This window comes from Equus quagga, chromosome 14 (genome assembly GCF_021613505.1).
Source record: "Equus quagga isolate Etosha38 chromosome 14, UCLA_HA_Equagga_1.0, whole genome shotgun sequence".
Classification (NCBI taxonomy): Eukaryota; Metazoa; Chordata; class Mammalia; order Perissodactyla; family Equidae; genus Equus; species Equus quagga.
Genome location: NC_060280.1, coordinates 73,520,185 through 73,548,002, shown reverse-complemented (window position 1 = coordinate 73,548,002; position 27,818 = coordinate 73,520,185). Strand labels below are relative to the sequence as shown.

The 27,818-nt window shown below is 45.7% G+C and overlaps 2 protein-coding genes across 10 annotated transcripts in view; one reads left to right on the top strand and one right to left on the bottom strand.

Moving 5' to 3' along the window:
• The first annotated feature begins 1,849 nt into the window (after positions 1–1,849).
• Positions 1,850–19,423, top strand: TMEM218 (transmembrane protein 218). Of its 6 annotated transcripts, none has more exons than XM_046686142.1 (7): positions 1,850–2,006; positions 2,313–2,351; positions 2,439–2,535; positions 2,754–2,872; positions 12,058–12,167; positions 13,034–13,136; positions 16,463–19,423. In XM_046686142.1, the coding sequence occupies exons 4-7, from the start codon at positions 2,864–2,866 to the stop codon at positions 16,595–16,597; spliced, it is 357 nt and encodes a 118-aa protein (XP_046542098.1). In that variant the 5' UTR covers positions 1,850–2,006; positions 2,313–2,351; positions 2,439–2,535; positions 2,754–2,863; the 3' UTR covers positions 16,598–19,423. The 6 variants fall into 6 exon arrangements, 5 of the variants coding, with proteins under 5 accessions (XP_046542098.1, XP_046542097.1, XP_046542096.1 ...); XM_046686141.1 differs by having other exon boundaries at positions 1,852–2,038; XM_046686140.1 differs by having other exon boundaries at positions 1,852–2,004; positions 2,313–2,535.
• A 4,046-nt stretch (positions 19,424–23,469) lies between these two features.
• The window catches only part of LOC124252362 (coiled-coil domain-containing protein 15-like), a 108,829-nt gene continuing 104,480 nt past the window's right edge, over positions 23,470–27,818 (bottom strand). For 3 of the 4 annotated variants that reach the window (XM_046685747.1, XM_046685751.1, XM_046685749.1), the window contains 7 exons: positions 27,606–27,654; positions 27,331–27,404; positions 26,980–27,058; positions 26,741–26,838; positions 26,400–26,464; positions 26,139–26,195; positions 23,470–24,586 (listed from right to left, as the gene is read on the bottom strand). In XM_046685747.1, the coding sequence (XP_046541703.1) occupies positions 26,165–26,195; positions 26,400–26,464; positions 26,741–26,838; positions 26,980–27,058; positions 27,331–27,404; positions 27,606–27,654 (396 nt within the window). In that variant the 3' untranslated portion in view covers positions 23,470–24,586; positions 26,139–26,164. The remainder of the gene's footprint in view (positions 24,587–26,138; positions 26,196–26,399; positions 26,465–26,740; positions 26,839–26,979; positions 27,059–27,330; positions 27,405–27,605; positions 27,655–27,818) is intronic. The other variant, XM_046685748.1, reaches the window with a different exon arrangement.

Sequence of the window (27,818 nt, the reverse complement as noted above, 5' to 3'; positions counted from 1 at the left end):
AAGATGTAAGAAGTTTGAAGTGCCTCCTCAGTCATGCCTATTCTTAATTGATAATTTCAGTAAAGTCAGTTTGACCATTAGAAGTGTAAGAAGGTTAATTTTCCCAATCTCAAACTTTGGAAAACTTTGCCCCAAAACATTTAGGGCTTAGAAGTTGTCCTGACCAGTTGGTCTACACAGCATTATTTTCCATTATTTGTCTCCACTCTGGCGTAGATCAGTGTCCACATTATTCTCCAGATAGTCAGTGCTCACTCTTGTCTCAGGCTCTTCGTTCAAATTGTTTTCTTTCCCTGGCTTCCCTTCCATCTCTGGTCCACCTTTCCCATCCCTCCGCATAGGCCAGGGCCCACCATTAGTTCTAGCTACACCATGGAGACCCACACTGACTCCAGCCAAAACAATATTTCCCTCAGATAAGGGAAGTAGAGAAGTGCTCTGAAAACGACAAAATGCTCCACGAATATGAAGTGTTATTATTGTCTTTTGGGACAATTAACTATAAATTAAGTTCGGCACATTGTTATATCTTGCTTTAAAGTGTTTCCTAATTGTTTCATATGCTATTGACATTAATAAACCACAGGCTATTAAGGCAGGAGTCACATTATATTTCTTTCCTATCCTCACAGTCCCTACCAGAGCTTAGCTGCAGTTAACACTCAATTCCAATGAAATGAATTAATCAAAATAATGGCTTTCTTAACCACAGAGCTCCTCACCGGGCCAAGTAAGGTTAAGTTGTTAAACACATAAGAAATCGTTGGTTACTGCCTATGACTGCAAATGAAACCTTGAAAGCAGAATAAATTTGATACATACTTTCAATGGAATTCAACCATGTTCTTCCATTTTACTCACAAAGCTATGATTCAGGAGCTGAATTCCCTAAATCAGAGATTTAGTATTCCACGATTGAAGAGTTTGCTTCATAACGTTTCCAAATTTTGTCTAAGGTCAAAGGTTCAGATACCGCAGCTCTCAAATCTGGTACTGTTTATTTTTATTTTTGTCTATTTTCCCTTGCTGATTCAGCAATGGAACATGGATCCTCTGTCCTATTTGCTTTGGTTGGCCTGAGTTTTGGATCTTTTGGTCCAACAGGCCATAGCCTCGGAATAAAATCATGGCAAGTTTTAGCTTGCAGTTAGGTAAAAGCAGTCTGCCAAAGGCATGGACCAGCTGGAGTTCCAACTGCCTGGAGGTGTAGCTACAGAAGATTCACCTGATTGACCCTGGTCTCTCTTCGCCAGTCTGCCCTGTGAGTAGAATGATTCTTGCCACAGTCCGCTTCATAAGGCTAACGGAAGAATAACCCCAAATAAAATAAGGCGAGGTAAGGATAAACGAAAACGTGATGTTATTACAGCTTCATACTCGGTTCTCTCCAGGAGGATTGTTAGGGACTCTTGATGACTGGGCCTGACTTCCTCTCCGAGGCCTAATTTGATTTGCCCCCCAAATCCCGCGGGCCACCAGAGCCAGTGGGTCGGGGACTGAGATGCTCATCAGACTCCGGAACAGGCAGTAATATCTAGACTGCTGTACAGATATCCAGACTTCAACATGCGGGAAAGGGGTTGCCTGGACCCTCCGCGCCAAGGCCAGGCTGCGCAGTCTCCACGGTAACAGCAAAGGACGCTGGAAAAGCAGCTCTTTCCCGCCCAACAACCCGCCCTCATACTAGACTGACCAACGGTGCCCTGAGTTACCCAAGAGATGGTGTGATTGACAATGGGGTGGGCCGAGGGGGCGGGGAGCCGGGACGACCTCTATCCAATCGAACTTGAGGCCGAATCGAAGGGCGTAACGGGTGCGACGTGCTCTCCCCGCGACGCTCCGCTTTGCCTGGAGCAGCGGCGGCGGAAAGCAAATGAGGGGGAAGCTGGGCCCTGAAAGAGCGGCGCTGATTAGCGAATCCGGAATGGCCTGGATGAAAGCCCGCTTGTGATTCGCCCTAAGTAGAGCAAAGCCCTTGTGGGCTGGAACAGGCCGGACTGCAAGGTGTGAGTAGGGGTCTCCGGAGAGTCGGAGCCAGGTGAGGGGGGTCAAGGGGAAGAAAGTAGGGGCGACTGCAGAGAAGAGAGAACGGCGGAGGCTGGGGCGAGGAGGCTGGAGGAAGGCGTGGGCGGATGGCGGGGGCACCTCTTGGACCACTTTACCGCGGATCTGTCCCAAGGCCCGGCGGCCAGTAAATACTTAATTGGGGACAAAGAAGGAAGGAATGTTTTATTTTTCATGCTTGTAAGAAAGTGAAATGACAGTGCCTGATTCAAATACTTTATGGTCGAAATCTTAATCTCTCCAACTAGTGGGACGTGGCCGGGCGAACGTTCTGGAGACCTGGAGGGGTAATGTTTTCCACTTGCCAGTTTGAATCAGCAACAAGGCTGGGGAGAGAAGCTGGAGTTCTCATTTCTGGCGTGTTCACACCACAGTACTGGAGTGTTGCTGTCTCGGGAGCCCCTCGGTGATGTAGCTAACAGACACACCATCACTTTCAAGTCCCAGCACCGCTCAGGAAAAAGGGTGGAAGTACGTGGTTTCTATCCATTTATCTCCCTTTTCGTGCGTTAAGAGATGATGCCACGTCGATGGCCCTTACGTAGCTTGGCACTTGATTTTTCCCAGACTTGCATTTTACTTAATCACAAAGGTAGAGGCATTATCCTAGTATTTTAAAATTCAAACGATAGTGACGTGTTTAAAGTAGAAAAATAAAAATGTGAAAGACTCCCCAATTGTTTTTGAAGGTTTGGAACCGCTATACAGGAACGTGAAAAGGAAGCCTCCAGAAGGACAATTCACTCCTGTGACCTGTTTTCTGCTGCTTTCAAGGGCTTGAGTCTGTGAAAATCTGGGAATGGGTGAGGTAACTGTCTCTCACTGCCAGCAGCACTAGGGCCAAATACCCTCCATGGAATCCACATTTGTGCTGGACGGTGAGTCATCTGGTAATGGCCATTAGTATTCTCACGTATGATCGACTGCGAGCAGTGTATTTTTAATCCACTAGGCTGCATGTGCAGGGGTCAGTCACCCTAATGAATGCCTCTATCACTGTTCTCTGAGAGCTGGGTGAAAAGATGTGTAGAATCAACTGGTAAATGAATGAAGAGTGCACTGCACATACATCTGAAGTTTTGGACAAATTCTTTCCAAAGAAAGACCTCACAGCATGAGTGCCAAGGGAAAAAATTGGCCCTGTAGTTGCTCTTGTGGTCGGCTACTAAACAAGGTGTTCAAATTTAGACAGATTTTTAAATTCTGCCTCTAGTCTACGTGTTTCCAATGCCACAGACCTTAAGTAACTGGGCTTACTCTGGAAACCAGGTTGGCTGGACCATCAGTTCTCAAAGGTTTGAAAAAGCCCTGTACATTAAATAAGAACACTGTTGTTTTAATTTTTTTAGTCAAATTTTACTTAATACTTTAGCTCTTTCAATATGGGAAATAATCACAGGTATTATTCCCACACTGAATTAACAAGATAAAATGACTAGATAACCATTCCTTCCACACAGGAGCACTCGATACTATATCCAGCCTTTCCTTTCCACACTTAGTAAGAAAATATACAGTTTGGCTATAAAGTGATAACCTCATTCTTATGAGAGCTTGGGATATTTATTTCATTACTTTAAAGCCATACCATATATGGAAGCCAGTGCCTCAGGAACTTGTAAGCTTGTGTCGGGGATTGACGAGCAATGTTTCTAATGATACCAGCTTCCACTACCATTTGCCCTGTGTTCTAGGTTGGTCCAAGTTTTACAGGTTATTTTTGTAATATGCAAAACAACAGCAATTAAAGTTAACTAGTTATCTCATTAAGGGCAGTGCCATCAGCTCAGTCAACCAAGCAGGACACTGGAGTCCTCTCTAATGCCCTCTCCCCTGACCCCTTTCCATTTTCACAGCGAAGACAGTAGTTCAGGCCGTCATCATCTCTTATCTGGAGAATCGCAGTAGTCTCCTAATTGGTCACCGATCTGTGTTCTCTGACCTCAATTCATAGGCATCCTGCCACCAGTTACCTTTTTAAAGATTAAGAATTATTTCAAAAATTTCAAAAATAGTCAATATTACACTGGATAGCATAACAAATACCTGTGCCCTACCAACTAGGTTAACAGCCATTAACACTGTGGCACACTTCTTAAGATTTTTATTTTAAAGAGAAAACATCACAGATAGACTTCAGATCCCTTTTGTTCTCTTTCCTGGCCCCGTTTCCTTTCCTTCCTCCCTCACAGAGACAAACACTTTTCTGAAGTTGTCGTGCATCATCCATGCCCATGTTTTTATGTTTACTGTATATATGTGTACCTCATAAACAATATATATTACTATGTAGGTTTTTTTAATTTAAAAAATACAAGTAGTATAGTACTATGGGCTTCATTTTGCAACTTACTTTTGTCACTCAGTATTGTGTTTGAGATCCATAGAGTATAAAAAATAGTATATCAACACAGATCAAGTTCATTCATTTTAAGTGTTCATTATGGGTAAATGATGTTGCATCCATTCCCTTATTGATGGACAGTTAGGTTTTTTCAGGTGTTCTGCTGTTACGAACATCCTTGTACATGTTTCTTTATGCAGGAGTTTTTCTAGAACAGTGCTTCTCCAAGGGGGTGCTGTAGCCCCTTTGGTCGTTTTGGAATTTGGTTATTATTGTGATTTTGGAGGCATTAGTGGGGTTAACAAAGCAGGGCTGGAGGTGCTAGATGTCCTGCAGTGCACAGGACGGTCCCTCGAGGTGAAGAAGTGTCCTGCATCCTGCACCACTTTTGAGTGTCCCACAGGATACTCGTTTATAATATGAGCCCAGAGCCTAACTCCGTTTTTCATATAAACACAATGTATTTTTTGGCACAGTTTAATATAGTAAAATTTCCAGGAATGCAACTCGAATGTAAATCAAGGGGAAATTATACTTATTTGTGGTTTGGAACTTTAACAAAAGTGGTTCATCACTCTAGAAAGTCACATAACTGAAGGCAGCCCAGCTCGTGGTATTTGAGTTGCCATCCAACACACCTGCATCAGCCCGCATTTGTAGCTTTTGCGATCGTGGTTATTCTAAGTTTAGGTGCAAGCATCTGACTGCCGCACTTCATTATGTATTCTAGTGCAGTCAGCCTGAACATTTGTATATTTAAACATATGCTGTTTGATTATGAATTACTTTCCATTTAAAATTGGCTTCTGTGTATGATATAAAGTAGAGATCCAGTTTTCTTATTTTCTGATTGGGTAATCGTTTGTCCCAATACCATCTACAAAATCCTTTACCCTCTGAATCGTGAAGCCAACCCTGTCCTCTACGAAGGTCTCATAAATGCGTGGATCTGTTTCTGGGTTCTCTTTTATTTCGCTGGTCCATGTGTCTTTATGCCACTATCACACTGTTTTAATTACCTTGGGTTTCTAATGTGTCTTGTGGCAGCTGGTAACAAGAAAGGCAAGTTTCCATCCTAGTTCTCAAAATTGTTTTCACTATTCTTGGGCTTTTGCTTTTCCATATGAATTTAGGATCAGTTTTCAAGCTCCATAAAACATTATTTTGAGATTTTGGTTAGAATTGCATTGAATTGATAGATTAAGGAGAATTGAGACCTTTCAATATTGAACCATGCCATCCAGGAATGGGATGGGTTATTTCTCTATTCAGATTTCTCTATTCAAGTCTCTTTTTAAAAAATCTTCAAATAAACTTTTATGATTTTTTCTATAAAAATCTTACACATCTTTTGTTGGACTTATTCCTACTTATACATATATACATATTCATACACACACATCTTTTTAATACAAAAGTTTCAAATATATTTAAAAGTATGGAAAATAGTATAGCAAACACTCATGTACTCATCACCCAGCTTCAACAACTAACTCATGACCAGTCTTGTTTCATGTCAGCCCCCTTCACCTGCTCTCCCCCAGATAATTAGGGAGTTGCTAGACATTTTCTGTTATCTGTGTTGTGTGTGTGTGTGTATGTATCATAAATAGCCTTTTAGCAACATAACCACAATACCATCACGTTTTTTAAAAAAGCAATATTTTTCACTTAAAAACATCCCTAATATCATCAGATATTCAGATACTGTTCAGATTTCCTCACTCATCTAATAAAAGGTTTTTACAGTTGGTTTGTTTGAATGAAGACCCAAACAAGATCCATATATTACATTTGGCTGAAATGTCTCTTCAGACTCTTTGTTTAAAGTAAACTTTTTAGGGAAGGCTAATGTACATACAGAAAAGTACACAAATCACAAGTGTATAGCTAGATGTGATTTAACAAAATTAACAAAGCCACGCAGCCCACACGCAGATCAAGACACAAAATTTCATGAGCATCCCAGAACCCCCTTCATGCCGCCTCTAGTCACGACGTTCTGCAAGGGAGCCATACTCCTGACTTCTAACCTCAAAATTAGTTTGACCTGATTTTGAACATTATATGCGTGGAATTATACGGGATGAACTCTTCAGCCTGAAGATTTTTTCACTCAGTATTTGTGACACTCATCCACATTGCTGGGTATAGTTGTTTGCTTCTCACTGCTTTCTGTCATTCCGTTGTATGAATGAATGGATTGTATGTATAATACTACACTTATCCATTCGATTGGTCGATGTTTGGGTTGTTTCCATTTTTAGCTATTTCAAATAGGGCTGCAGTGGACTTTTGTTCGTGTCTTTTACTGAGCGTATGTGTGTATTTGTGTGTATTCCTCCGGAAGACCCTGAAGAATAGAAGGGGCGGGCCTAGGTCCGTGTATCTCAGCTTTACTAGATGATGTGGAATAGTCTGCACAGCGGCTGTAACAGTTAACGCGCTCCCCAGCTCTGTGTGAGGGTTCAGTTACTCCACAACTTTGTCAGCACTTGGTGTTGTCTGTCATTTTCATTTTAGCCATTCTGGTGGGTATCTAGAAGGACTGCATTTCAGTTTCATTTGTAGTTTCCTGATGGCTAATGAAGTTGGGCACATTTTCATATATTTATTGGCCATTCATATATCCTCTTTGTCAGGTGTTTATTCTTGTTGTTTATCTTCTTGATCTATTACTCTCTGAGAGAGGTATATTACAATCTCCCACTACATGTGTGGGTTTGTCCATTTATTGCAGTGATTTTGTCAATTTTTGGCTTTTTATATTTGGAGGCTTTGTTTTAGGCTCATATTTGTTTTGAGTTGTATCTTTTTGCTAAATTATTCCTTTTGTGACTGTCCTTATTAATATTTTTCAAAGCTTTAAATTCTATTTTGCTTGATACTAATATTGCTTCACTAGCTTATATTTTATTTTGTTTTGCTTGTTTTTTTGTGGGGTTTTTTGTTTTGTTTTGTTTTGCTGAGGAAGATTCTCCCTGAGCTAACCTCCATGCCACTCTTCCTCTGTTTTTTAGTATGTGGGCCACCAGCACATCGTGGCCGCTAACAGAGTGGTGTAAGTCCTGGGACTGTGCCTGGGAACTGAACCTGGGCAGCCAAAGTGGAGCTCGCCAAACTTAACCACTAGGCCACTGGGGCTGGCCCCTGCTTGTTTTTTTCAATTGTGGTAAAAAACATGTAACATCAGGGGCTGGCCCCGTGGCCGAGTGGTTAAGTTCACGCGTTCCTCTGCAGGCGGCCCAGTGTTTCGTTGGTTCGAATCCTGGGCGCGGACATGGCACTACTCATCAAACCACACTGAGGCAGCGTCCCACATGCCACAACTAGAAAGACCCACAACGAAGAATATACAACTATGTACCAGGGGGCTTGGGGGAGAAAAAAAGGAAAAAAATAAAATCTTAAAAAAAACCCATGTAACATCAAATTTCCAATCTTAACCATTTCTAAGTGTACAGTCAGTAGTGTTGAGTATATTCACATTGCTCTGCAACAGATCTCCAGAACTTTTTCATCTTGCAAATCTGAAGCTCTACACCCGTTGAACAACAGCTCCCCATTCCCCCTCTCCCTCTGCTTTTTGTTATGTTAGTATTTGCTTTGTGTGTCTTTTTCTGTCTGTTTCTTTTCAGCCTCTCTCTCATTATGCTTTCTCTGCAGCTTTTGTAAAGAGCCGTTTTGTTTTTAAATTTCAATATGAGAAGCTCTTTCATTAGTCAAGTATAATCTGTTTGTGGATACTATGATCACTGTTATATCTGGGTTTATTTTTACAATCTTATTTTGTATTTTCTATTTTCTTGCTTTTTCTTTGTTTCTTTCACCTTCTGCTTTCTGCTTTCTTCCTTCATTTATTTATTTATTTTTTTAAATTTTTTTTAATTTTTCTACTCTACTAGTGTGGAAGTTATTCTATTTCCGTTATTTGGTGTTTACCTATTTGTTTTTTTAAAACATGCATATTTAGCTTAACAAAGTACAGGTAATCATTAACTCTCACTTCCTCCAGAGCGAAATGATAGCCCTCGACTCATTTAACTTTGACCTCCTTTCTCGTCCTCCATGTAACTGTTGGCAACTATTTTAGTTCTTCCTTGTTTTTAACTCCTCAAAAAATCAGTTCTTATTTTCATTACAGGAAGCTTTACTGTTAATCTTGCCCGGTGTTTTTCTCACTATTCTTCCTTATCACTCACGCCTTCTTTCTTGGTTCATTTTTCTTCTTGCTGAAGTGCATCTGTGAAAGGTGGACTCCATTTCAGTCTGTGTGTCTGAAGACATTGTTATTTCACACTCCCTCTCGTGGGAGCTGTGCGTGCCGACCAGGGTGGCCTCTCTGTGGAAAGGTTTGTTCGTCTTTGCTGGGATCTGATGGGTTTCCCACTTTTCCTCTAGTTTTCACATTAATCTCAGTACTCGGGATTCCCATCCCACATTGGTGCTGTGATTTGAGTCCCACACCTGCAAGTGGTGTAGGATTGGGATTCAGATTTCTCTTATGTTTTTTTTCGTCCATGGCGTGAGGTACGTGGCCAGCTTTCTTCCAACTAAGTGACCAGCAAAGTTTTTTAGTCCCTATTTCAAAGACAGACGAGCCCCTTCAGGGCCTGTCTTTATGCTTTGCTCTCGGTTCTAGTTCTCTGTATTCTCTGTATAGTGGGTCCAAGACCTCATCTGTCCAGGGGAGGCCCACTCCTACGGTCTGCATCCGGTTCCAGTCCCCAGCAGCCCTCTGGGCTCAGCTCCTGCTTACCACTCAGGCTTTGAGTCACATTTTTGTTTATAGCAATTAAGGATTTTCCTTTATTGCTTTTGAGCTCTGCTGTGTATTAAATTCTTTTTCTTCTATTTTATTAAGCATTTCTATGTGTTCAATGTTGTGTAAAGTGCCCCCCTTGTTAGCTCTGTCCAGCATACTGAGCAGAAGCTACAGTCGTCTTTCTAGAACTAGAGATGATCCCATCAGTCCTTCAGTTGATTTTGTGGACTTGCTAACACTGCTTCATTTATTTATCCAACAAATATGTATTGATTATAATCTCTGGTAAGAACTGAGGATGCTGTGGTGAGCAAGATATCAGGTCTCTGTCCTCGTGGAGTTTACTATTCTAGTTGGAGAGACAGAAGATAAACCTGTGAACAATAAACAAACATGGGAACTGCAGTTTGTGAACTGTGCTCTGAAGGAAATCGAGCGAGTGGAGAGGAATGGTGTGGGGGTCACTTTCGCCAGGACAGTGAGGGAAGCCTCTGTGAGGAGGTTGCATTCAAAGCTGAGATCGGAGGGATGAGTGAGGTCAGGCCTGCAAATGGTGGAGGGCTTGTTTGGGGCTGAGGGTGAATTCCAGGCAGTGGAGACGGCGAGAGCAAGGACCCAGAGGTGGGGAAACACTTGACATGTTAGTTACTGAGGCGACACCGACACGGGTGTGCTCTAACGAGGGGAGAATACATCCAGTTAGGTTAGAAAGGCAGTGGGGGCCAGGCCTCATCTGCGGCCTCTCCTCTCTCCCCGCCCCTTCCCTTTACTCTGTCTTCTTGCCACACTGATTCTTTCCCAGATGGGCCCGTGCAAAGTCACTTCCTTTGTAAAGCTCTTCCCACTATCTCAATTCCCACTGCATTTTGTTTCTTCTTATCTGAATGTATTGTGGATACTCATTTACTGACAGTGTTCTGCAGCAGGCCTTAAGCTTCTCCCTGAAGATTGGTCTCGCTTACCTTTGTGAGCCACAGCTTGAAGCACAATGCTTTACATGGTAGGCACAAATAAATGTTGATTGAATAAATGTGTTGGGGGGCCGGCCCGGTGGCATGGCAGTTATGTGCGCACGTTCTGCTTTGGCGGCCTGGGGTCACCGGTTCAGATCCCAGGTGCGGTCATGGCACCGCTTGGCAAGCCATGCTGTGGTAGGCATCCCACATATAAAGTAGAGGAAGATGGGCATGGATGCTAGCTCAGGGCCAGTCTTCCTCAGCAAAAAGAGGAGGATTGGCAGCAGATGTTAGCTCAGGCCTAATCTGCCTCAAAAAACAAACAAACAAACAAATAAATAAATAATGTGTTGGTTTTTTTAGCAGTTCATGCTAGGCCTTCCTTTCCAATATCTTTATAACAGAACTTCTCATAGATAATAATTTTTGTGGCATTTCTTTATAGAAAACCATCAACCTGAGGTGGAATTTGTTTGCTTAAGACTTGTCTCAGAGGCTGCACTGTGGCCGAGTGGTTAAGTTTGCGCGCTGCACTTCAGGGCCCCAGGGGTTTACGGGTTCGGATCCTGGGCACGGACCTGGCACCGCTCATCAAGCCATGCTGAGGCGGCATCCCACATAGCACAGCCAGAGGCACTCACAACTAGAATATACAACTATGTACTGGGGGGCTTTGGGGAGAAGAAGAAGAAGGAACAAAAGATTGGCAACAGATGTTAGCTCAGGTGCAATCTTTAAAAACAAAAAAAGACTTGTCTCTGATACTGAAAGGAATGAACAATCAGGGGAGGTACTATAGAATACTGTTACCCTAGAGTGTGTTGAATAGTGGCGCCAAAAAAGATATGTCCACGTCCCAATCCCCAGAACCTGTGCATTCAACCTTAATTGGCAAAAGGGTCTTTGCAGGTGTAATTAAGTTAAGGATGTCAAAATGAGATTATCCCAGATTATTTGGGTGGACCCTAAATCTAACAAGTGTCCTCATAAGAGACAGAAGAGGCGAAGACAGGGAAACAGAGGAGAAGCACTTGAAGAAGGAGGCGGAGGTTGGAGGAGTGCAGCACAAACCAAGGGAGACGCTGGAGGAGGAAGGAAGGATTTTCCCCTGGAGCCTTCGGAGGGAGAGCGGCCCGGCCGATGCCCTGAGTGCAGATTTCCGGCCTCCAGAACTGGGAGAGAACTGTGGCTTTCTGTTGTTGTAAGCCACCCAGCTTGTTAGTACACACCACTTCCCATTGTACCTCAGTGACCTCTTCTGTGATGTGGATATAATGATATCTACCTTAGAAGCTTAATGCCATGATTAAATGAGATATATTTGTAGGGCGCTTAGCACACAGTGAATGTTCAAAAACAGTGATGGCTCTTCTTCTTCTTCAAGGACTTAGGAGTTTCCTTCCTTTTGTGAATAAAAACTCCACGATGGAGTGGGACATTAGTGTCTTGTGAGCACCTGGTGAGTCAAAGCTCGTACTGCAGACTTAACGTCAACTTCTGCGTTGGCCATGAGCTCTCGGGTCCTGGTGCCTTTCATGGTCCTCAGAGTTTTGTATCAAGGGAGAGTTCAGCTTTCTATGTGGGTTGGGGGAAGACAAACTAGAAGCCAGATACCAAATTTGAAATGACCCACATGGAGCAGAAAGCAACCTCTCAGTCCCCACCAAAAAGAAAGTTTGGGGGTTCTAAATTTCTAATTCCTGTTAAGGGACTTGACATTCCAAAGACTTTATTGATTAATCCTCCTACCACACCAATCTTCAAAAATTCTCCATGATGAGTTTGGCCTTTCTGTATTTGAATGCTTTGCTAAAACCTGGAAGCGAGCGGAAGGCTGGCAGTACCTAGAGCATGGAGGACGCCTCATCCTTCTTGGGCAGGCCCGGGGCGAGCTGGAGTGCAGGGCTCATGCATCCTTTCTCCCACAGATGGCTGGCACTGTGCTCGGAGTGGGGGCCGGCGTGTTCATCCTAGCCCTGCTGTGGGTGTCAGTGCTGCTGCTGTGTGTGCTGCTGTCCAGAGCCTCCGGTATAGCTAGGTAAGGCATTCTCTCCAGCTGGGAGTGCAGTGTAAAAGCAAGTAGAAGCAAAGTCGCTGATGCTCGTTGAACATTTAGAATTCAGAAGATCATTTTTGTAACCACTGGCAGTGTGAATGAGCTGCATTGTAACCTCTTGCCCTAAGCACTGACTGTCTTATTTATGCTCTAAAGCAGAGGTGGGAGAGAGGAAAGTGGTATTTTTCAGTTCTCATTGTAGAGGAGATGGGGCCACACAAGAGATGAAAAGAAAATCTTTCACTGCCTGTTGAATTTCTTGGGGTTGTACATTTGTGCGTTTCTGAATTGTTCAGATTTATGGCAGATGCTTGGTCTGGTCCCTAAGGCCATAGACCTGGACCCAGGGAAACTGAGGAAGTGCTAGATGAGTTAGGCTGGCTCTATATCAGGCATTGACTTCAGAGCGTGGTCGGGCCATAAACTGACGCAAAGAACACTACAGAGTTGTGCTTTCTGGCCAGACAGTGTCGGTATGAAGCAGTTGAGTTTTATAATTTACTGAAGTATTCTAGTCTAAAAGCCAACATGGAAGTGGGGGCTGCTTTGATTTTTCCTGACTATGACTGCACAGAGGTAAAAATGAAAACCACCAATTCCCATTCTTAGGGATTGGGAATTACCAAGAATAAACAGGAATGCATCCAGCGGGTACCTGTCTAGCAAGAAGGGCTTTGGGATAAAGGGAAAAACATTTCTGAATTCACCGGGCAGTGTGGACAGCAGCTCTCTGGGAACTGTTAGCAGACTGAAACATAGACTGTCAGCGCAGGGAAGAGCCAGCCCAGGCCTAACTGATGAGAGAGGAGGCCGTAAACAGTGCTGTCAACGCTCTGTTTCCACCGCAGGTTCTCCGTCATTTTTATATTCCTCGGCGCTCTGATCATCACAGCAGTTCTGTTGCTCTTCCCCCGAGCCGGTGAAGTCCCAGCCCCAGAGGTTGAAATGAAGGTAAAACTGTTGGTTTTATTTTGCCTCCTGTGTTGTAACTTGTTTCTTGTGGTCTAGACCTCCGTCCTGCCCTGCGCTGCTCCCTGATATCAGGTTGGCTGAAATTTCTTGGAAGAATTGTGAAGTGAAAATAAGGATGGAGAAAGCTCCAAGGGAATTTAAATTCCCTGACCCTTCACCAAGAAGAGAGCCTTACTCTGATCCCCGTTGCAACCCCAGTGCACCATCATTTGCCCGATTTGATCTCATCTCCAGTTTGCATCAGGTTGAATGAGCCAAAAGCTACCTTGTACTTATAGGGCCAGAGAAAGGGAAAATGAGTTAGGAATAGGAATAGGCCTGGTTCCGAAATGAAAGTTCCCGTTCCTGTGGCCTTGGCTCAGAAACTCGTCTTGGGCTGAATTTATGCAGTGCCCTCAGGGTGCTGAGTGACATGCTTTTTCACCTCCATGTGTTGGAATTTTTCCACTTGTGACATGGAGAGAATACTTTCCGTAGAGAAGACACAGTGAGGAAAGAGGCACATTTCTGTGGAAAGCAGAAGTTGTACAGACAGATAACTTCACTACTAACGCACAGTCTTCCGGGAGTTCCTTCGGTCCTCGTTCCTGGAACCACATCTGCCAGCACCCACCTCTCTAAGTAGATTTTTATCATCTCTCTCATAGTTCTGCTCTGGAGACCCCACCCATTCTGGTTCATTCCTGATTCGGGGCTCTGGCTTTACCATGCATGGCTGGTCTCAGATCCCTATAATCTTGATAATGGTATTGACTCCTTGTGTCCCGTTAGTCCTTCTAGCAGCTTTTCACTGAACCGCCATTTTGATTTTTTAAGTAGTAATGATGATAACAGCTAACATTTTTTTACTGTGTGCAAGGTTCTGTGCTAAGCACTTTGTCTGCATTGTCTCACTTAAACCTCAGGACAACACTAAGTAATATGAAGTAGGTTCTATAATTATCCCCACTTTATAGGTAAGGACACTGAGGCTGGAAGAGGTGAAACTTGCCCAAGGTCATACATGTATAGGAAGAGGCAGAGCAAGGATTCAAGCTGAGGTCTTTCTGAAAAACCTTCATTGTTGAGGACTCAACAGAATATTGGGGGTTGTCACAGAGCTCGTGGGTGACTATTTTGACATTAGAAAACAGTACACAAAATTATATAACTTTTGAACTAAAATTGGCACATATTTCCATCTCTATCTAGGACTAACCATGGCAAAAGGAAGGAGTTTCATTTGGAAAACTCCAAGGGAAAGAATACTTACAAATTTAAAGAATTATTTCCATATATGCCAGGTTTTCTTGTCAGCATTTGAAAACCACTCTGACGGCGTAAGTGCCATGTGTGAGCTGGGGGTAAACTCCCACCTCAGTTTCCCTCTCTTAACGAGGGAGAGCAGTGAGGGCTGCCGTATTTCTGGACTGCTGCAGATGTGAATATTGGAAGAAGGGTACAGAGCAAACACTGTTTTGAAATCAATCCGTCTATCCTCTGTCATGAGTTTCAGACCCAGGAGAGAAGAATGGAGTTGAGCAAAATATGTTGGTTGCATGGCCAGCAGAATTGCAGTTCTGATTTTCAGGCTTTGAGAACTGGCCCCTGCAGCAGCCTGGCTCAATACCGTATCAATAATACATGACCTGGGCCTTCTGCACCCAAGGCCTGCTAATTGGCTAATTAAAAAGTGAAACGTGTCGAACGAGCAAACATGTAGCTCACGAGAGACTTGTTCAGTACTGGAGCCAAGGTCAAAGTTATGTTAAAGCTGTTTTATCAAACTGACCTTTGTTGTAAGTTGGCTGTTGGGGTCCTCTCTGGAGCAGCCCTTTCCTTTTGGTGTCTTGGATCTCAGTGATCACAGCAAGGCTTGGACTGGACGGGTGCTTTCTGTTCGCCCCTGTGTCAGTTCCTGCTACTGCTGTAACGTAGCACCACAAACTTAGTGGTTACAACACAAATTTATTATCCTACAGTTCTGTAAGTTAGGTGTCCAAAATCAGCCTCACTGGACTAAAATCAAGGGGTTGGCAGGGCTGTATTTCTTTCTAGAAGTTCCGGGGAAGAATCCATTTCCTTACCCTTTCCAGCTTCTAGAGGCCCCCCATATTCCTTGGCCCATGGCCCCCTTACGCCATCTTCAAAGCCGGCAAAGTAACATCTCTCTGACTCTGCTTCCACCCTTACAGCTCTTTCTCTGACCCTTTCTTCTGCATCCCTCTTCCACTTTCAAGGACCCTTGTGATTACACTGTGCCCACCTGGATTGGATAATCCAGGCTAATCTCTCTGTTTTAAGGTCAGCTGATTAGCAACCTTAATTAATTGCAATTTAATTCTCCTTTGCCATGTAATCTAACATATTCACAATTTCTGGAGATAAGGATGTGAACATTTTTGGGCCATTATTCTGTCCACACAATTGCGTTTCATGTATTTTGGATTCTCTTTGTGTACTGGTTTTTCAAAGCTTCTAGAAGCTGTGAAGTCATCCAGACACTTGGTTTGTGTTGCTGCTCCATTAGGTCTGTAGAATAAATTGCTTTTCCTGCCCAAATTTAAGCACTACCCGTTGGATCTGGAGAGAATAGAGCTTTGGCGGAGAATGGTAGACAAGTGGGTAGAGCCAACACCAATTAGAGATTTTTGTCAGCAAAGACCAGCAGCTTTGGGGCCTCAAGTATGACTGGCTGCCAGGCAGCCAGCTGTATGATTTGGGGAAAGTTACCTATCCTCTTAGTGTTTTAGTGTCTCAGGTAAACGGCCATTTTCCCTAACTGTTGGAATGTTGGTTTATGAATGTTTCATCGGAAGTCTTCTGATGAAAGCTTTAAAGAGTCACCTTTTCATTTTGAAAATGAACCTTCCTGAATTGGGAATGTGTTTATGATTTGGGGGGTTGGATCTTGGGTACATGAGGGTTTATTATACTGCTGTATGTTTATTATGTGTGTTTAAAATTCTCCATAATAAAAAGTTAACAACAAAAATGAGCCTTTCATAAGACCAAGCATGCAAGCTTCTCATGAACTCTTTCAGGACATAAAATAATTCATCCAGGGTCTTCAAAGTGTTTCTGAACCTCCTAAATTAAGCCAATTCTTCCCTATACTTCATTAATCCTTTCTTATTCATGTATTTCCAGCTCAGGGAGTTGAGAAAAGGTTCTTTGTTATCCTTTTACAGAGGAGACTCCGGGCAGGATGTTACTGGAAGTTACAAATATAGACAGACTCTGGGCTCATTCACCAAAGATTTCAGATGAACACAGCCAGGGTGCTAAAGTGATAGTAATTTCATGTTTGATGTTTCCTTCTCCAGATTGTGGATGCCTTTTTCATTGGTCGCTATGTCCTGCTGGCTTTCCTCACTGCTGTCTTCCTTGGAGGCCTTTTCTTGGTTCTAATTCATTATATCCTGGAGCCAATCTATGCCAAACCTCTGCGGTCCTACTGAGCACTATTCGGGAAAGCCAAGACCCTGTGCTCTCCTTCACTTTGATGTCACTGATGAGCAGAAAGGTACTGTGTGGAGCCTTGTGTTGACAGCCTTCACGCCTTAAGATCAGAGGACCATCCATTCATCACTAAGACAGATCCCTGGAATACTGGCTTCTAGAAATGGGATTGCAAAATTTTGTCCCTGTGGAGATTCTCCCAGCTTAAGAGGGATATCGCTGTCTTCTTGGCACTTGTACCTCAGGTTTTCCGTCTGTTTTGAAAGGGAAATAGTAACAGTTGTCTGCCTAGAGTAGATTTTCAATCAAGATGTCAGTAAGTGGATTTTGGGAAAAGGAGCACTTTGGCTTCTGCCATCCAATAGATGGAAGAACCTGGTCCTTATTGATAATATGTAAAATTCTTAGTTACAAGGTCAAGATCATTTGGAAGGAAAGGCACTCAAAGTTCAAAAGGTTATTTTAATGTGATGATTTGAAAAACCTACTCAGGTGTTGGTTATTGACCACTCTCTGCACATCATGCCACAGAGCTGTGTGAATGCCATGGGGTCACTTCTCTCTGCTCCAAGAAAGCAACAAGCAACCACCAGAGCACTGACTTTCACTTCAAACTCTAGGCCACAGCTTTCTGAATCTAGTATTTCTATATTTCAGGTTCACTTAGGGGTTCGAGGAAGGGTATGGAAATGTTGGTCTTGCTGCTATATATATCTGGATTCTTTTCCTTCCAGGTTTTGCTAGCCTTTGTGTGCCTTATTTAATTATTGAAAGAGTCCATTTTGGGTTATTGTCATCTCTTTTAGTCTTTGTAGCTGGTGAGGCATGAATATTCCCTGGATTATATATAATTTTATACCTGAGATCCCAGACCAAGAGAAATTTGTCATTAAATGGAGGGGCTGCGGGCTGGTTCCACTTTGGAAGTGTCATCCTGACTCCCCAGAGCTATTTGAAGAAGTATCTTCTGGCTTAAAATTAATAACCAGAAAACAGGTTGGAAAGAGAACTTTGATTGAGTACATGCTATATGCCAGTAGTATACTAGTTCCTTTGAAATTTAATTTAGTTTTTACAACAGTCTATTTGTTATCATCCCCATTTTAAAGTAGAAACAAATTAAAGCTTAAAGAGATTCACTTCCTTGCCCAAGCGTCACCTAATGGCAGCGTGCACAGTGTGGCAGACCCCAGGCTGGTGAGGGCCAGGTGTGGTTATTCCTACACTTGAACTGTTTTTATCTTATTCAGTTTGGAAAAACTTTGCAGATAAAGCTTTATCACAGAAAGCTACAAAGGAAGTAATTTCTTAATCTGGCCTTGGGCCCATAGGTAAGAATTAGAAGAAACATCCTCCAAGCAGATTGGAGGAGAGAAAGGGGAATGCTGCAATGTTGAGGGAGGCGGGCCGAAGTAGGAGAGCCACACTACTGTGCTTCCCTGGACTCTTGCACTGGAGCTCCCGGGTGCCTGTGTCTCTGTGCAGATATGTTGAGCCAGCCCAAGCGGAGCATGGACTCCTAACAAGCACAGGCTGCCATTTGTCACCTTCTCCTGAGAGACTTGCTGAAGAAGCAAATCTGGGAAAACCCTTGTAATTCCTGATCATGAATCCATCTTTTTTATTCCCTAACAAAGGTGTCCAACTATTAGATCAGTGGATAACAGCTATGAAGTTTTGGGTGACTACTTATGTGGAGAAAAATGTGTTAAGGTTGGAAACTAAATTCCTTCCTTAACACTACTGCTGTCTAATTTTTTTTTTTTACACAGATGTAAATGACAGGCTTGTGTGTTAAGGGCAAAAAGTATACTTTGTTTAAAGTGTGTTTTAGCTCGGCCTGCCTCCTATAGATCTCTAGTCTGTAACTACCAGCTGTGGTGAAATGAATGATAGATTACTTTCTACCTTCATACTCAAAGCAGTTATGTCCAATCCCCAAAAACCCCCACCGGGTTGGGATAAGAAGTAGAAGGCTGAGAGGGCACGAAATGAACTTCCCTGGGAGTTCTATGTGGGGCAGCCCCATAACCAGTGTCTGGTATGGCACCCCTTGTGCTCATGGCCTTCCTGGACATGGGGCTTAGAGGGTGTCCCTTAAATACAAGCTGAAATCATCTTAGTGTCGCATTCGGCGTTCTTTGATCAATGGCCCTGGAGCAGGAACAGTGCTATACTGTTCCCTACCTAGAGGGGATCTGTGGCAGAGAGACTGGTCATGCCCACTGTTTAGAAGGTGGAGAGGGAGAGTGAATCAGGGCTTCTATATAGAAAAGACAGGTTATTTCACAGCTTCTTAAAGTCGGATCCCGACAAAAGCTAAATTAGCAGGACGCCACCTTACCCCCCCAAGGGAGGCTTTTGTCCATCTGCTAGGTGGCACTATGTGTTATGTTTTAGAAGTCTCATAATCCAGCAAAAAACACCAGGTAACTTTTTGACGAGTTCTTTCAATTTCTCACTTGTAAAAATGGAAGTAGAGCTAACATTCTTTATTGATGCCTGGTATCAGATATTTAACCTACAAACTCATCAAAATTATTACACCGTGTGTGGTTACTAGGGAATGCACAGCCATTCGTTCATGCTGCACGTGACAGCATGGCTGTTCATGCAGCGTTCCCGGGTGTCCTGCTGGGTGTACAGCGTTGGTCCTGGTGGAGTAAACCAATCCAAGAACAGGGTTCTGAGCCCTCTAGGCTGCCTCCTAATTCCACGCTGCAATGAAGGCATCCAAATTATTTTTAAATGCTTTTATTCTAACATAAAGTAATCTACTTCTTGTTCTGTTCTTCTCTAAGACATAAACTTTTCTCTCAATTCTATCTCAGTGCTGAGTTTTTGTTTTACTTTTTTATTCAATGTGTAAAGAAACCTGCTGCAGTTACTTTACAGAGGAGAAGCAGGCAGAGAGAGGGGCAAAGCTTCATAGCCGGGTAGTAGAGGGGCTCAGGCTGGGCCTCAGGCCTCCTGACAGCTCATTTCTCAGACAGTTGAAAGATCATTTTCGGCTTTCAAACAACTCTTGAGTTTTACATTGGTTAATACCATATCTTAGCTATCTGTACCGACCATTTCCCTAATCCATATCCAAAAAAGGTAAAACTTTCATTAAAGAATTCCTAATTAACTTTTACAGTATAAATAACAAACATTTTATTATAACTTCTCAGCTTGAACCTTAAAGTATTTGGCTGTTGCTACATAGGAGCAAGGTTCCAGATGTGGGAATCAGAACAGCGTGGAAATGAGTCTGGAGAAGTATTGATGATCCTCACAGGAGCATAAAAACTCAGGACTGGAGGGATTTTATGGTTCATAGAGTTCAACCTTTAATGTCTACTTCCATCCTAATATTTGGGAATACTCTATTCTTCACATGCTAAAACCACAATTTTTATTATATTTAGCAAACACGTGCTAGACATTTTTTGAAGTGCTTTGTAATTGTTAACTTATGTAATCCTCATAGCAACCCTATGAATTAGGAATTCTATTTTTTTTTTTTGAGGAAGATTAGCCCTGAGCTAACATCTGCTGCCAATCCTCCTCTTTTTTGCTGAGGAAGACTGGCCCTGAGCTAACATCCTTGCCCATCTTCCTGTATTTTATATGTGGGATGCCTACCACAGCATGGCGTGCCAAGTGGTGCCATGTCTGCATCTGGGATTTGAACTGGCAAACCCCAGGCTGCCAAGAAGCGGAACGTGCGAACTTAACCACTGCACCACCGGGCCAGCCCCCCAAATTAGGGACTCTTAACATCCCCATTTGACAAATGAGGAGCAGGCACAGAGTGGTGAGGTGATTTGCTTGACGTCACTCAGCTAGGGGTTAAGTAGGAGTGAGGATCTGAAGTGGGACAGTTTGGCTCCAGTTTAAGCTCTTAACTGCTTTATATTATACTGTATTTCTTCATAAGATGAAAACAAAGGAAAAGGAGGGACCAAGGTCAGGTAATGCAAATCCACTTGATAGAAATGCCAAAGAGAAGTAGCTGAGTCTAGTGAAAAATCCAGAACCCTAGGGATTGGCCAGGAATCTGGGGCAAAGCAGTTAAAAGCCACGTGAGACCTCAGAGAGAGCTTCACTGATCAACTGTGTGTTTTTGGCTGGTCTCTGCTCTGTTAGACTTCGCTGTCGTGGCTTCCCCCTTAGAGAAACTACTAAACAGTGGAGCAGCTTGACACAGCGATCCCCAAAGCACCGTGGACTGGGAGAGTCTGCTACTTGGGTTGGTTTTCAGAGGTGCCAATGGAAGAGTCAAAGCCACAGGCCGAGAGTGTTTGTTTCTGGATCTCTGTCTGCACAGATGGTGGCAGTTGCTGTTTACTCAAGGAAAACAATGTTTCCAAGTCCCCACCCTCCCTCCGCCACCCCCGCCAGCACACACCATCTTGTCTCAGTTTTGTGGGACCTGAGAAATGACAGCAGGGATCAAAATCAGGGCCCAGCACCACAGTCAGAATGAGAAACATCAGGTTGGGCATTGTAAAAGATGTGCATTTAGCCCAGGGCCTGCCTTCAGAGAACTCGAGGTAGGTAAACACGTGGCATTTATGTGGTACCTAAATGCTACACGGCCATGCCCTCCACTTCTTTTTTAAATCTGTGGGGATTTCTTCAGTTTTCCTGCCTTCAAATTGATGTTGCCTGAGTTTTATACTGGGAACATGTAATAGTGCCCTATTTCTGCTGTAACAAACTTAGTGGTATAGAACAATACAAATGTATTATCTTATCGTTCTGGAGGTCAGAAATCTGAAATGGGTTTCACGAGGCTAAAATACAGGTTTGGGAGGTTCTTGGGGAGAGTCTTGTTTCCTTGCCTTTTCTAGCTTCTAGAGGCTGCCCACATTCCTTGGCTGGTGCAACCATCCTGTCTCTTCAAAGCCAGCATCTTCTAATCTGATGCCTGACACTCTTGCCTCTCTCTTTGATTTATAAGGAGCCACGTGATTACATTGGGCCCACCCTGGTAACCCAGGAGTCTCCCCACCTCACGGTCCTTAATCACATCTGCAGTCTCATTTGCCATGGAAGATGACATATTCACTGGTTCTGGGAATTAGGATGTGGGCCTCTTTAGGGGAGGGGGCATTATTCTGCATACATGGAATATATGGCTCCATTGTCCATCTCTAAGGATGGCCTCCTTCCACTCTCCATATTCCATCCTCTCCTTACCCCCACTCCAGGTCTGCCCCTTTATCTCTAATACCACTTGCCAGTTCTCAGGGCTCCCACCCCAACACCCAGGATGTGTTAAGAGTTTCCCTCCCCTTGTCTTCAGTCTTAGCAGTAGCCTCAGAGTGCTAAGATCTACCAAGAGCGTCTTTCCTTCCCCTCCCCCACCTCACTGGCCCAGCCTCCCAGTGGATCTCTAAAGGAGAAATGCAAAGAGTTATTGCTTTTTAATTACAAGTGCTATTGTAACATCTATAAGGAAGAACACTTTAAGCTTAATTGAGACCAAATGTGAAGTTAAATTAAATGAATAACTAATTAATGTAATGCTCCTGCATTAGCCCCGAGTGAGCGCTGAGGCCCAGAGAGAAAGCAGGTACCAGGCCCCTGGGGAAGAGTCAGTGCCCAGAGCTGAGGTGGGGCAGGGAACCTGGGACCTGGGATGCACATGTGGAAGGGCAGTTCTCAGGGCTGGGGGTCCCCAACCTTTGGTATTTTCCTCAAACTACCATCTACAGCCCAAGTCCTCATTTCTGAGGCCAGGCTCTGAGCTCTCCTGTGCCTTTTGCATCCCCCTAGTGCCATGCTTGTCCTCCCACAGGAGCAGAGGTGTCTTCATTTTCCAGTCCCTATGCTGAACATTTTAGGGGCCTGATGAAGTATTCACTCCCTCTTCCACTTCCCTCACTACCTTATCAAACTAATCACCCAAGTCCTAGTCACCCTTCCTTTGTATGCCTTTCACACTTACTCCTCCCACTGCCCTGGACTCCCCCTCCTGCCAGCCCCTGCCCCTTCAGGGCTGGACTAATGGATGGCCAAGTCTCTCAACTTGAGTCACCAACCCTTGTGTTTTCTTGTATTCTTTACAAAGGTTTTCATATTCCTACTTATCCTCTGACAAGACAAGCTCCTCCAGGCAGGGAGTGTGTTTAATACAAATTTGTCTCCCTTCAAACCAATCCTCTGAGGTAGGCAATGTTATTACTGGTTTCTAGATGAGAAAACCGGCTTAAAGCTAGTAAGTGGTGAAGCTAGGGAAGAGAAGACCTCAAAAGTGCCAAAGGAGGAACAATACCCCATCCCTCCTACCTGACCTGTCTGCAGGGAAGGAAAGCTGAAAGTTGACAAGCGAAGAAAGCTCCGCTCGCTCGCTGCTGCCTGCCTGGAAGCAGAAGGAGCCAGGCCCACACTGGGCCCTACCATGGGGTGATGGCACCATCTAGTGGCTTCCCTAAGTGACGATGTCTGATAAATCTCTCTGGTCTTGAAAGCAGCATTCATGAATGTGAACATGCCTTAAGTTATAGCTCCTGCCCTGGGGCCGAGGACTTAGGGGTTCCTGACTGGCTCTTGCTTTCAAAGCCAGAGTGAGTATCAGGCAGTTTGAGACTTATCTATTTGTCAGTACTGGAGTGTGTACAACCTATTTCAATGCTGAGGGACTTGCATCGAGCTAATACACTGGCCCTCAGAGTGCCCCAGTTAACCGTGGGCTCTAAGCTCCCGGTTTGCCCCACAGGTCATCACTGTTGTCATGAGCATCGCCTCTGGGAATGCCAGTTGTAACCATCCCCAGCATACCAACCTTGTGATCCAGGGACACGACTTTGACTTTGACCCACGTGAGCCCCAGCTTGCTGCTCCCGTGCCAAGCCCTGACAAGGACGAACACAGGCACAGCTGGCAAAGGAAATCTGTATTGCTGCCGACGGGTGGCTTCAGAGGTCAGCCAGAAATGCCAAGAGCTGGTCTGGCATGCACCACTCCAGGATTGGGGGAGGCCAGAAAAAGTACATCAGGAACACAGGGGAGAAAGGCCGGCTGCAGAGAACCCCAGGCAACACCCGCCTGAACAAATCAGGAGCATTCTCCTTTCTTGCTAGTCTTGTCACCCTGGCACCTGTGCTCAGAGTGTAAGTAAGTCTTTTCCTGTGTCCATTGTCTACTCCATTCCTTGAGTAGAGCTGGCAGACATGAGCACTTGGTAACCTTTCATTATCAAAATACTTAACCCCTACCCTGGTATTTTTATATGGCCCCACTCCCCAGCCCCACCCCACAGCAATGCCCTGATCTGTCATCCTCCATGAAGGACACAGAGGGCTGGGACGAGAGTGAGGCAAGGGAGGCCCACCCTCTTAGGGATGGCACGGGCACAAGCCTAAGAGTGACACTTCCCTTGCCTCACCCTAGGCCTGGCCCTGGAGGATACAGCAATAAAACCGCAAGCCAGTGGGCCAGGAGCCATAAAAGGGTCAGATGGAGGGTAAAAGAGCAGAGTCCAACTTGGGGAAACAGAGAAAGCTGGCTTGTGGACAAGGGGACCAAGAGAGGCTGGGCAGCTCTGAGACAGGGTCAGGTACCTGATCTACCTACCTACAGGGACAGGCTGATTACAGAGGCTCAAACTGAAGAGGGGAAGGAGACACAGTCCTTTTCCAGGCCTTGGCCCTGTCATGCCTCTGCCTTCTGTCTTGGAATCTGAACAAGCAGGAGTCTGAGCAGATCCATTACTAAGATGAGATACCACTCAGCTCTGATCCCCAGACCTTCTGCTGGCAGCTTCCAGAGCTCAGGCCCTTGAGTCTTCCGTTTCCTCATGTTGGCAGTCCCCTTTCCATGGAGAATCTCCTGGTCCTTTGACAGCCCTGTGGGCCGGGCTGGGCCGAGCCGGCTGGTGTTAAGAGGCTTTGCCTCACCCATCGGTGGCAGTTTCCATTGCCCAGGGGGAGCACTTTGGGACCCAGGTGGAGCCCTCCAGACTTCTCTTCAAATCAGGGCTTCATATTTCTTTATATCTGCATGGGGAGGAGAGAGGCAGTGGAAGAGAAAGTGAGACACAGCTTAAGAAGCTCCTGCCCCAACGGTGGCGACAGGGAAGGCAGGTTCCTAGAGCCCCTGAATAATTGCCTTTCATCCTTTTCTCTATAATTAGGGCCCCCTTTTACCCATTCAGCAGGAACTAGCAAGCCAGAATAATATTAAAAACCTTGCAGTGTTCGTATCACATTTGCCTGCTTTACACAGCAATATCACATATTCCGTCTCGTCTCAGCCTCAGATCAACCCTGTCCGGTATCTAGGGATAAGCATCCCTATTTACACATAAGGATGTGGAGGTTCAGAGAATATGCCCATGGTCTTATAGATGAACGTGAACAGAGAAGTCAGGATTGTCCAAGGAGTTCCAGTTCCAAGCCCAGTGCTCCCTCTGCCCTAGCAAATTACTCTGCTCCCCACGCATGGGCCTTCCTCAGACAAGGACCAGCACAGGACGGCAGCAGTACAGAAAAAAGCAAACCGTCACACACCCGGGTTCAAGTTCAAGCTCTGCTGGGACTAGCTGGGGCCTTAGGCATATTCCCTGAGTTCTGAGCCTCTGTTCTCTCATCTCTAAATGAGAATATCTACTTCTGATGGTTGCTGAGAGGTAGGCTAATAAATCTAAAGTCAGACTCAATTCCAGACACAGAGCAGATGGTTTCTAAATATTCATCCTTTTCTCTTTCTGCTGCTTTTCTTCCCCTCCCAGTCTTCCCTCAGGCCTGGCCCAGAGAAGGCAGGTGGAACCTGTAGTTCCAATGGCCCTGCTCCCTCCTCCAGGGCAGGGCGGGACAGATACTCCACTAATGCCTCTTGCTTTCAGTTTTTCTCCCCGTGAACCTGGATGACACTTTCCTTAGAGGGAAGTGCTTCCCCCAGGGTGTGCTGGTTACCGTGACCCCAGGGGTTCTTCCTCACTTTGACCGTCCGGACCAGGTCCACAGCTCCTTAGCAAGAGCCTCCTGCTCAGAAGAAGAGCCAGAAAGGCCCTGGAGAGAGCCTTGCCCGACTTCGGCACCAGCGCACCACCCAGCCTCTTGCCAGCGCTGCCTCAGTCACTGCCCTGTCTGTGCCGCCTCCACACCCACCACCACTGGGCAACAGGCAAAGAGCACACCAGGCCAGCCACCGACGCTTGATTCGAATTTCGTTCCAGAAGCTTTGATTGGTAGTTGCTTTTTTCTGCACACCCCAGGCAGAGGGGCCAGATGACCTTGGTTTCTGAACTTGCAGCTCATAGTCTGAGTTCAGAGGGAAGACTATTTCCCTGGACTCTGCCCCCTCTGTCCTAGGGGGCTACGTCCAAAGCCCTACTGCTCTCCCTAAGGGGAAGAGGCTGCCAACCTGTGTGGCAGCTCAGACCCCTTAGGAAACACTTCCCAAGCATCATGCTCTGCTTGGTGGAGAGTCTTTGGAACTGGCCCCCAAGAAAAAAGAGGAAGTTGGAAAAATCACACTGGAGGAGAGAGGATTTGCATGCAGGCCCCACTCTAATGGCACATCAGTCATGGACTTGAAAATACTCACAAAAGTCGTGAGACTTGAGGAAAATACTACAGCGGGTGGGTTAGGGCCAGACTAGAGCTATGGAGACACATGGGGACAACAGAGGACAGGTTAGTGGGGCGGGGGCGGGAGTGGGGATCACAGAGCACATCCCCGGGCTGCCTCTGCATTCCAGAGGTCTGAGCTGGAGCTGGGCTCAGCCTGGGTGCAGAGCCACTGAGCACTGACTCCCATAAGAAGTGAGGTTGGGGGAGGTGGGGCTCCAGCTCCTGGAGGACTCACCCTCTGTTTCTGCTCATGGACGACTTCCAGGCCAGGATCTCTTTGTATACCAACCGGCAGAGGAGCTGCGGGGAGTCCAAGGCACAGAGGGAAGGGAGGGCAACATTAGCAGTGAGCATGTGGTTAGTCCCCAGTGCTAGGTAGGAGGGAACGAGGTGGGCACACAGTTCTATTCAGCAGGGCATCAGCCATGGGAGGTAAAGTGGTTCTGAGGAAAGGGCAGCTGTTCTCATTGTCCTAGAGTCCCTAATGGCCATTGCTTTGGACCTCCAGGGTTCCAGCCTGGCAGGGCAGGAATCCCCCTCCGCCAATACCCATCTGTATGCCCCGAGAATTCTTACCAAGCAGGCCAGGATATCAGCAGAGATGAGCATGTAGAAGACGTTGTTCCAGCCTGTGGGGGAGATGAGCCCGGCCAGCAGAGGCCCCAGAGCCGCACCTGTGCAGAGCACAGCATCAGAGAAGGGCATCGACAAAGGCCCTGGACCTCCCTGCCCCCATGAGGGCAGTCCTCCAGGGTGTGTGCCCACAACAAGGCTCAGGGCTCAGCTGCCAGGAGCGGAAAGCTAGAATCACAGACCTATGGACCCTGTGCCGTCAATGATGGCCGTGACCGTGGAGAGCGCCTTTGCATTGCCCTTCAGGCTCTTGTGAGTCCCCTGGGGAGAGAAAGCAGAGTGGGGAGGCCCAAACCAAGAGGCAGCACTGAGCAGGACCAGAACTGGGAGAGGAGCTGACTCTGGGGGAGGTAGCAATTAGGGCTTGGAGGAGAGAGGAAAGAGGGGCCAATAGTGGCTTCTGGAGGCCTCTGAGGATCCTGTCTCTGCAAGCCAGGGGAGGGGGAAAGAGAGGTAGGGGAAATGGACCTGGAGACAGAGGCCCTGACCGAGCCCCCAAAGTGATCCCTGGCCCGGGAGGTGGCCCTGCTTACCAGGTCAGCTGAGACAGCAGTGGTGATGAGCGCATAAGGGCCGTTGACCAGGGCCCCACAGACAATCAGCATTACTGAGGCAGTAACAGAGATGGCCCAGTTAGAGATGAGGGGCCACCACCAGCCTCAGCCCCAATGCAGGCGAGACCCCCAGGAAACAGGCCGAGAACCTCCCCTTTCCCTTTGCCTCCCACCGATGCCCCCAAGCCAGCCTTGCGGGCCCCCAAGGCAGTGCCTTTCCTGTGGCCTGGCGGGACCTGCAGCCACCTCCTCACCTATGGAGCTGGTAATCCCATTCTGGCCAAAATGGTTGTAGAGGAACATCTGCGAGGAGAAGGGGAGAGGCAGGGTCACAAAGGCTTCCCCACGGCCTACTGTTAGACTGGAGCCCAGAAGTCTGCACCAACCCTCTCCTGCCCTGGAACTCCAGCAGTCCCCTTACTCCTCTTCCTTCTCAGACTAGACCTCTAGGTCTTTAAATGTCCAGA

What these genes read in the sequence shown, in the direction of transcription:
- TMEM218 (XM_046686142.1), top strand. An exon ending in AGAGCCTCCGGTATAGCTAG is followed by an intron (nt 12,168 to 13,033) that starts GTAAGGCATTCT and finishes TTTCCACCGCAG; the next exon opens with GTTCTCCGTCATTTTTATAT. An exon ending in CCCCAGAGGTTGAAATGAAG is followed by an intron (nt 13,137 to 16,462) that starts GTAAAACTGTTG and finishes TTCCTTCTCCAG; the next exon opens with ATTGTGGATGCCTTTTTCAT.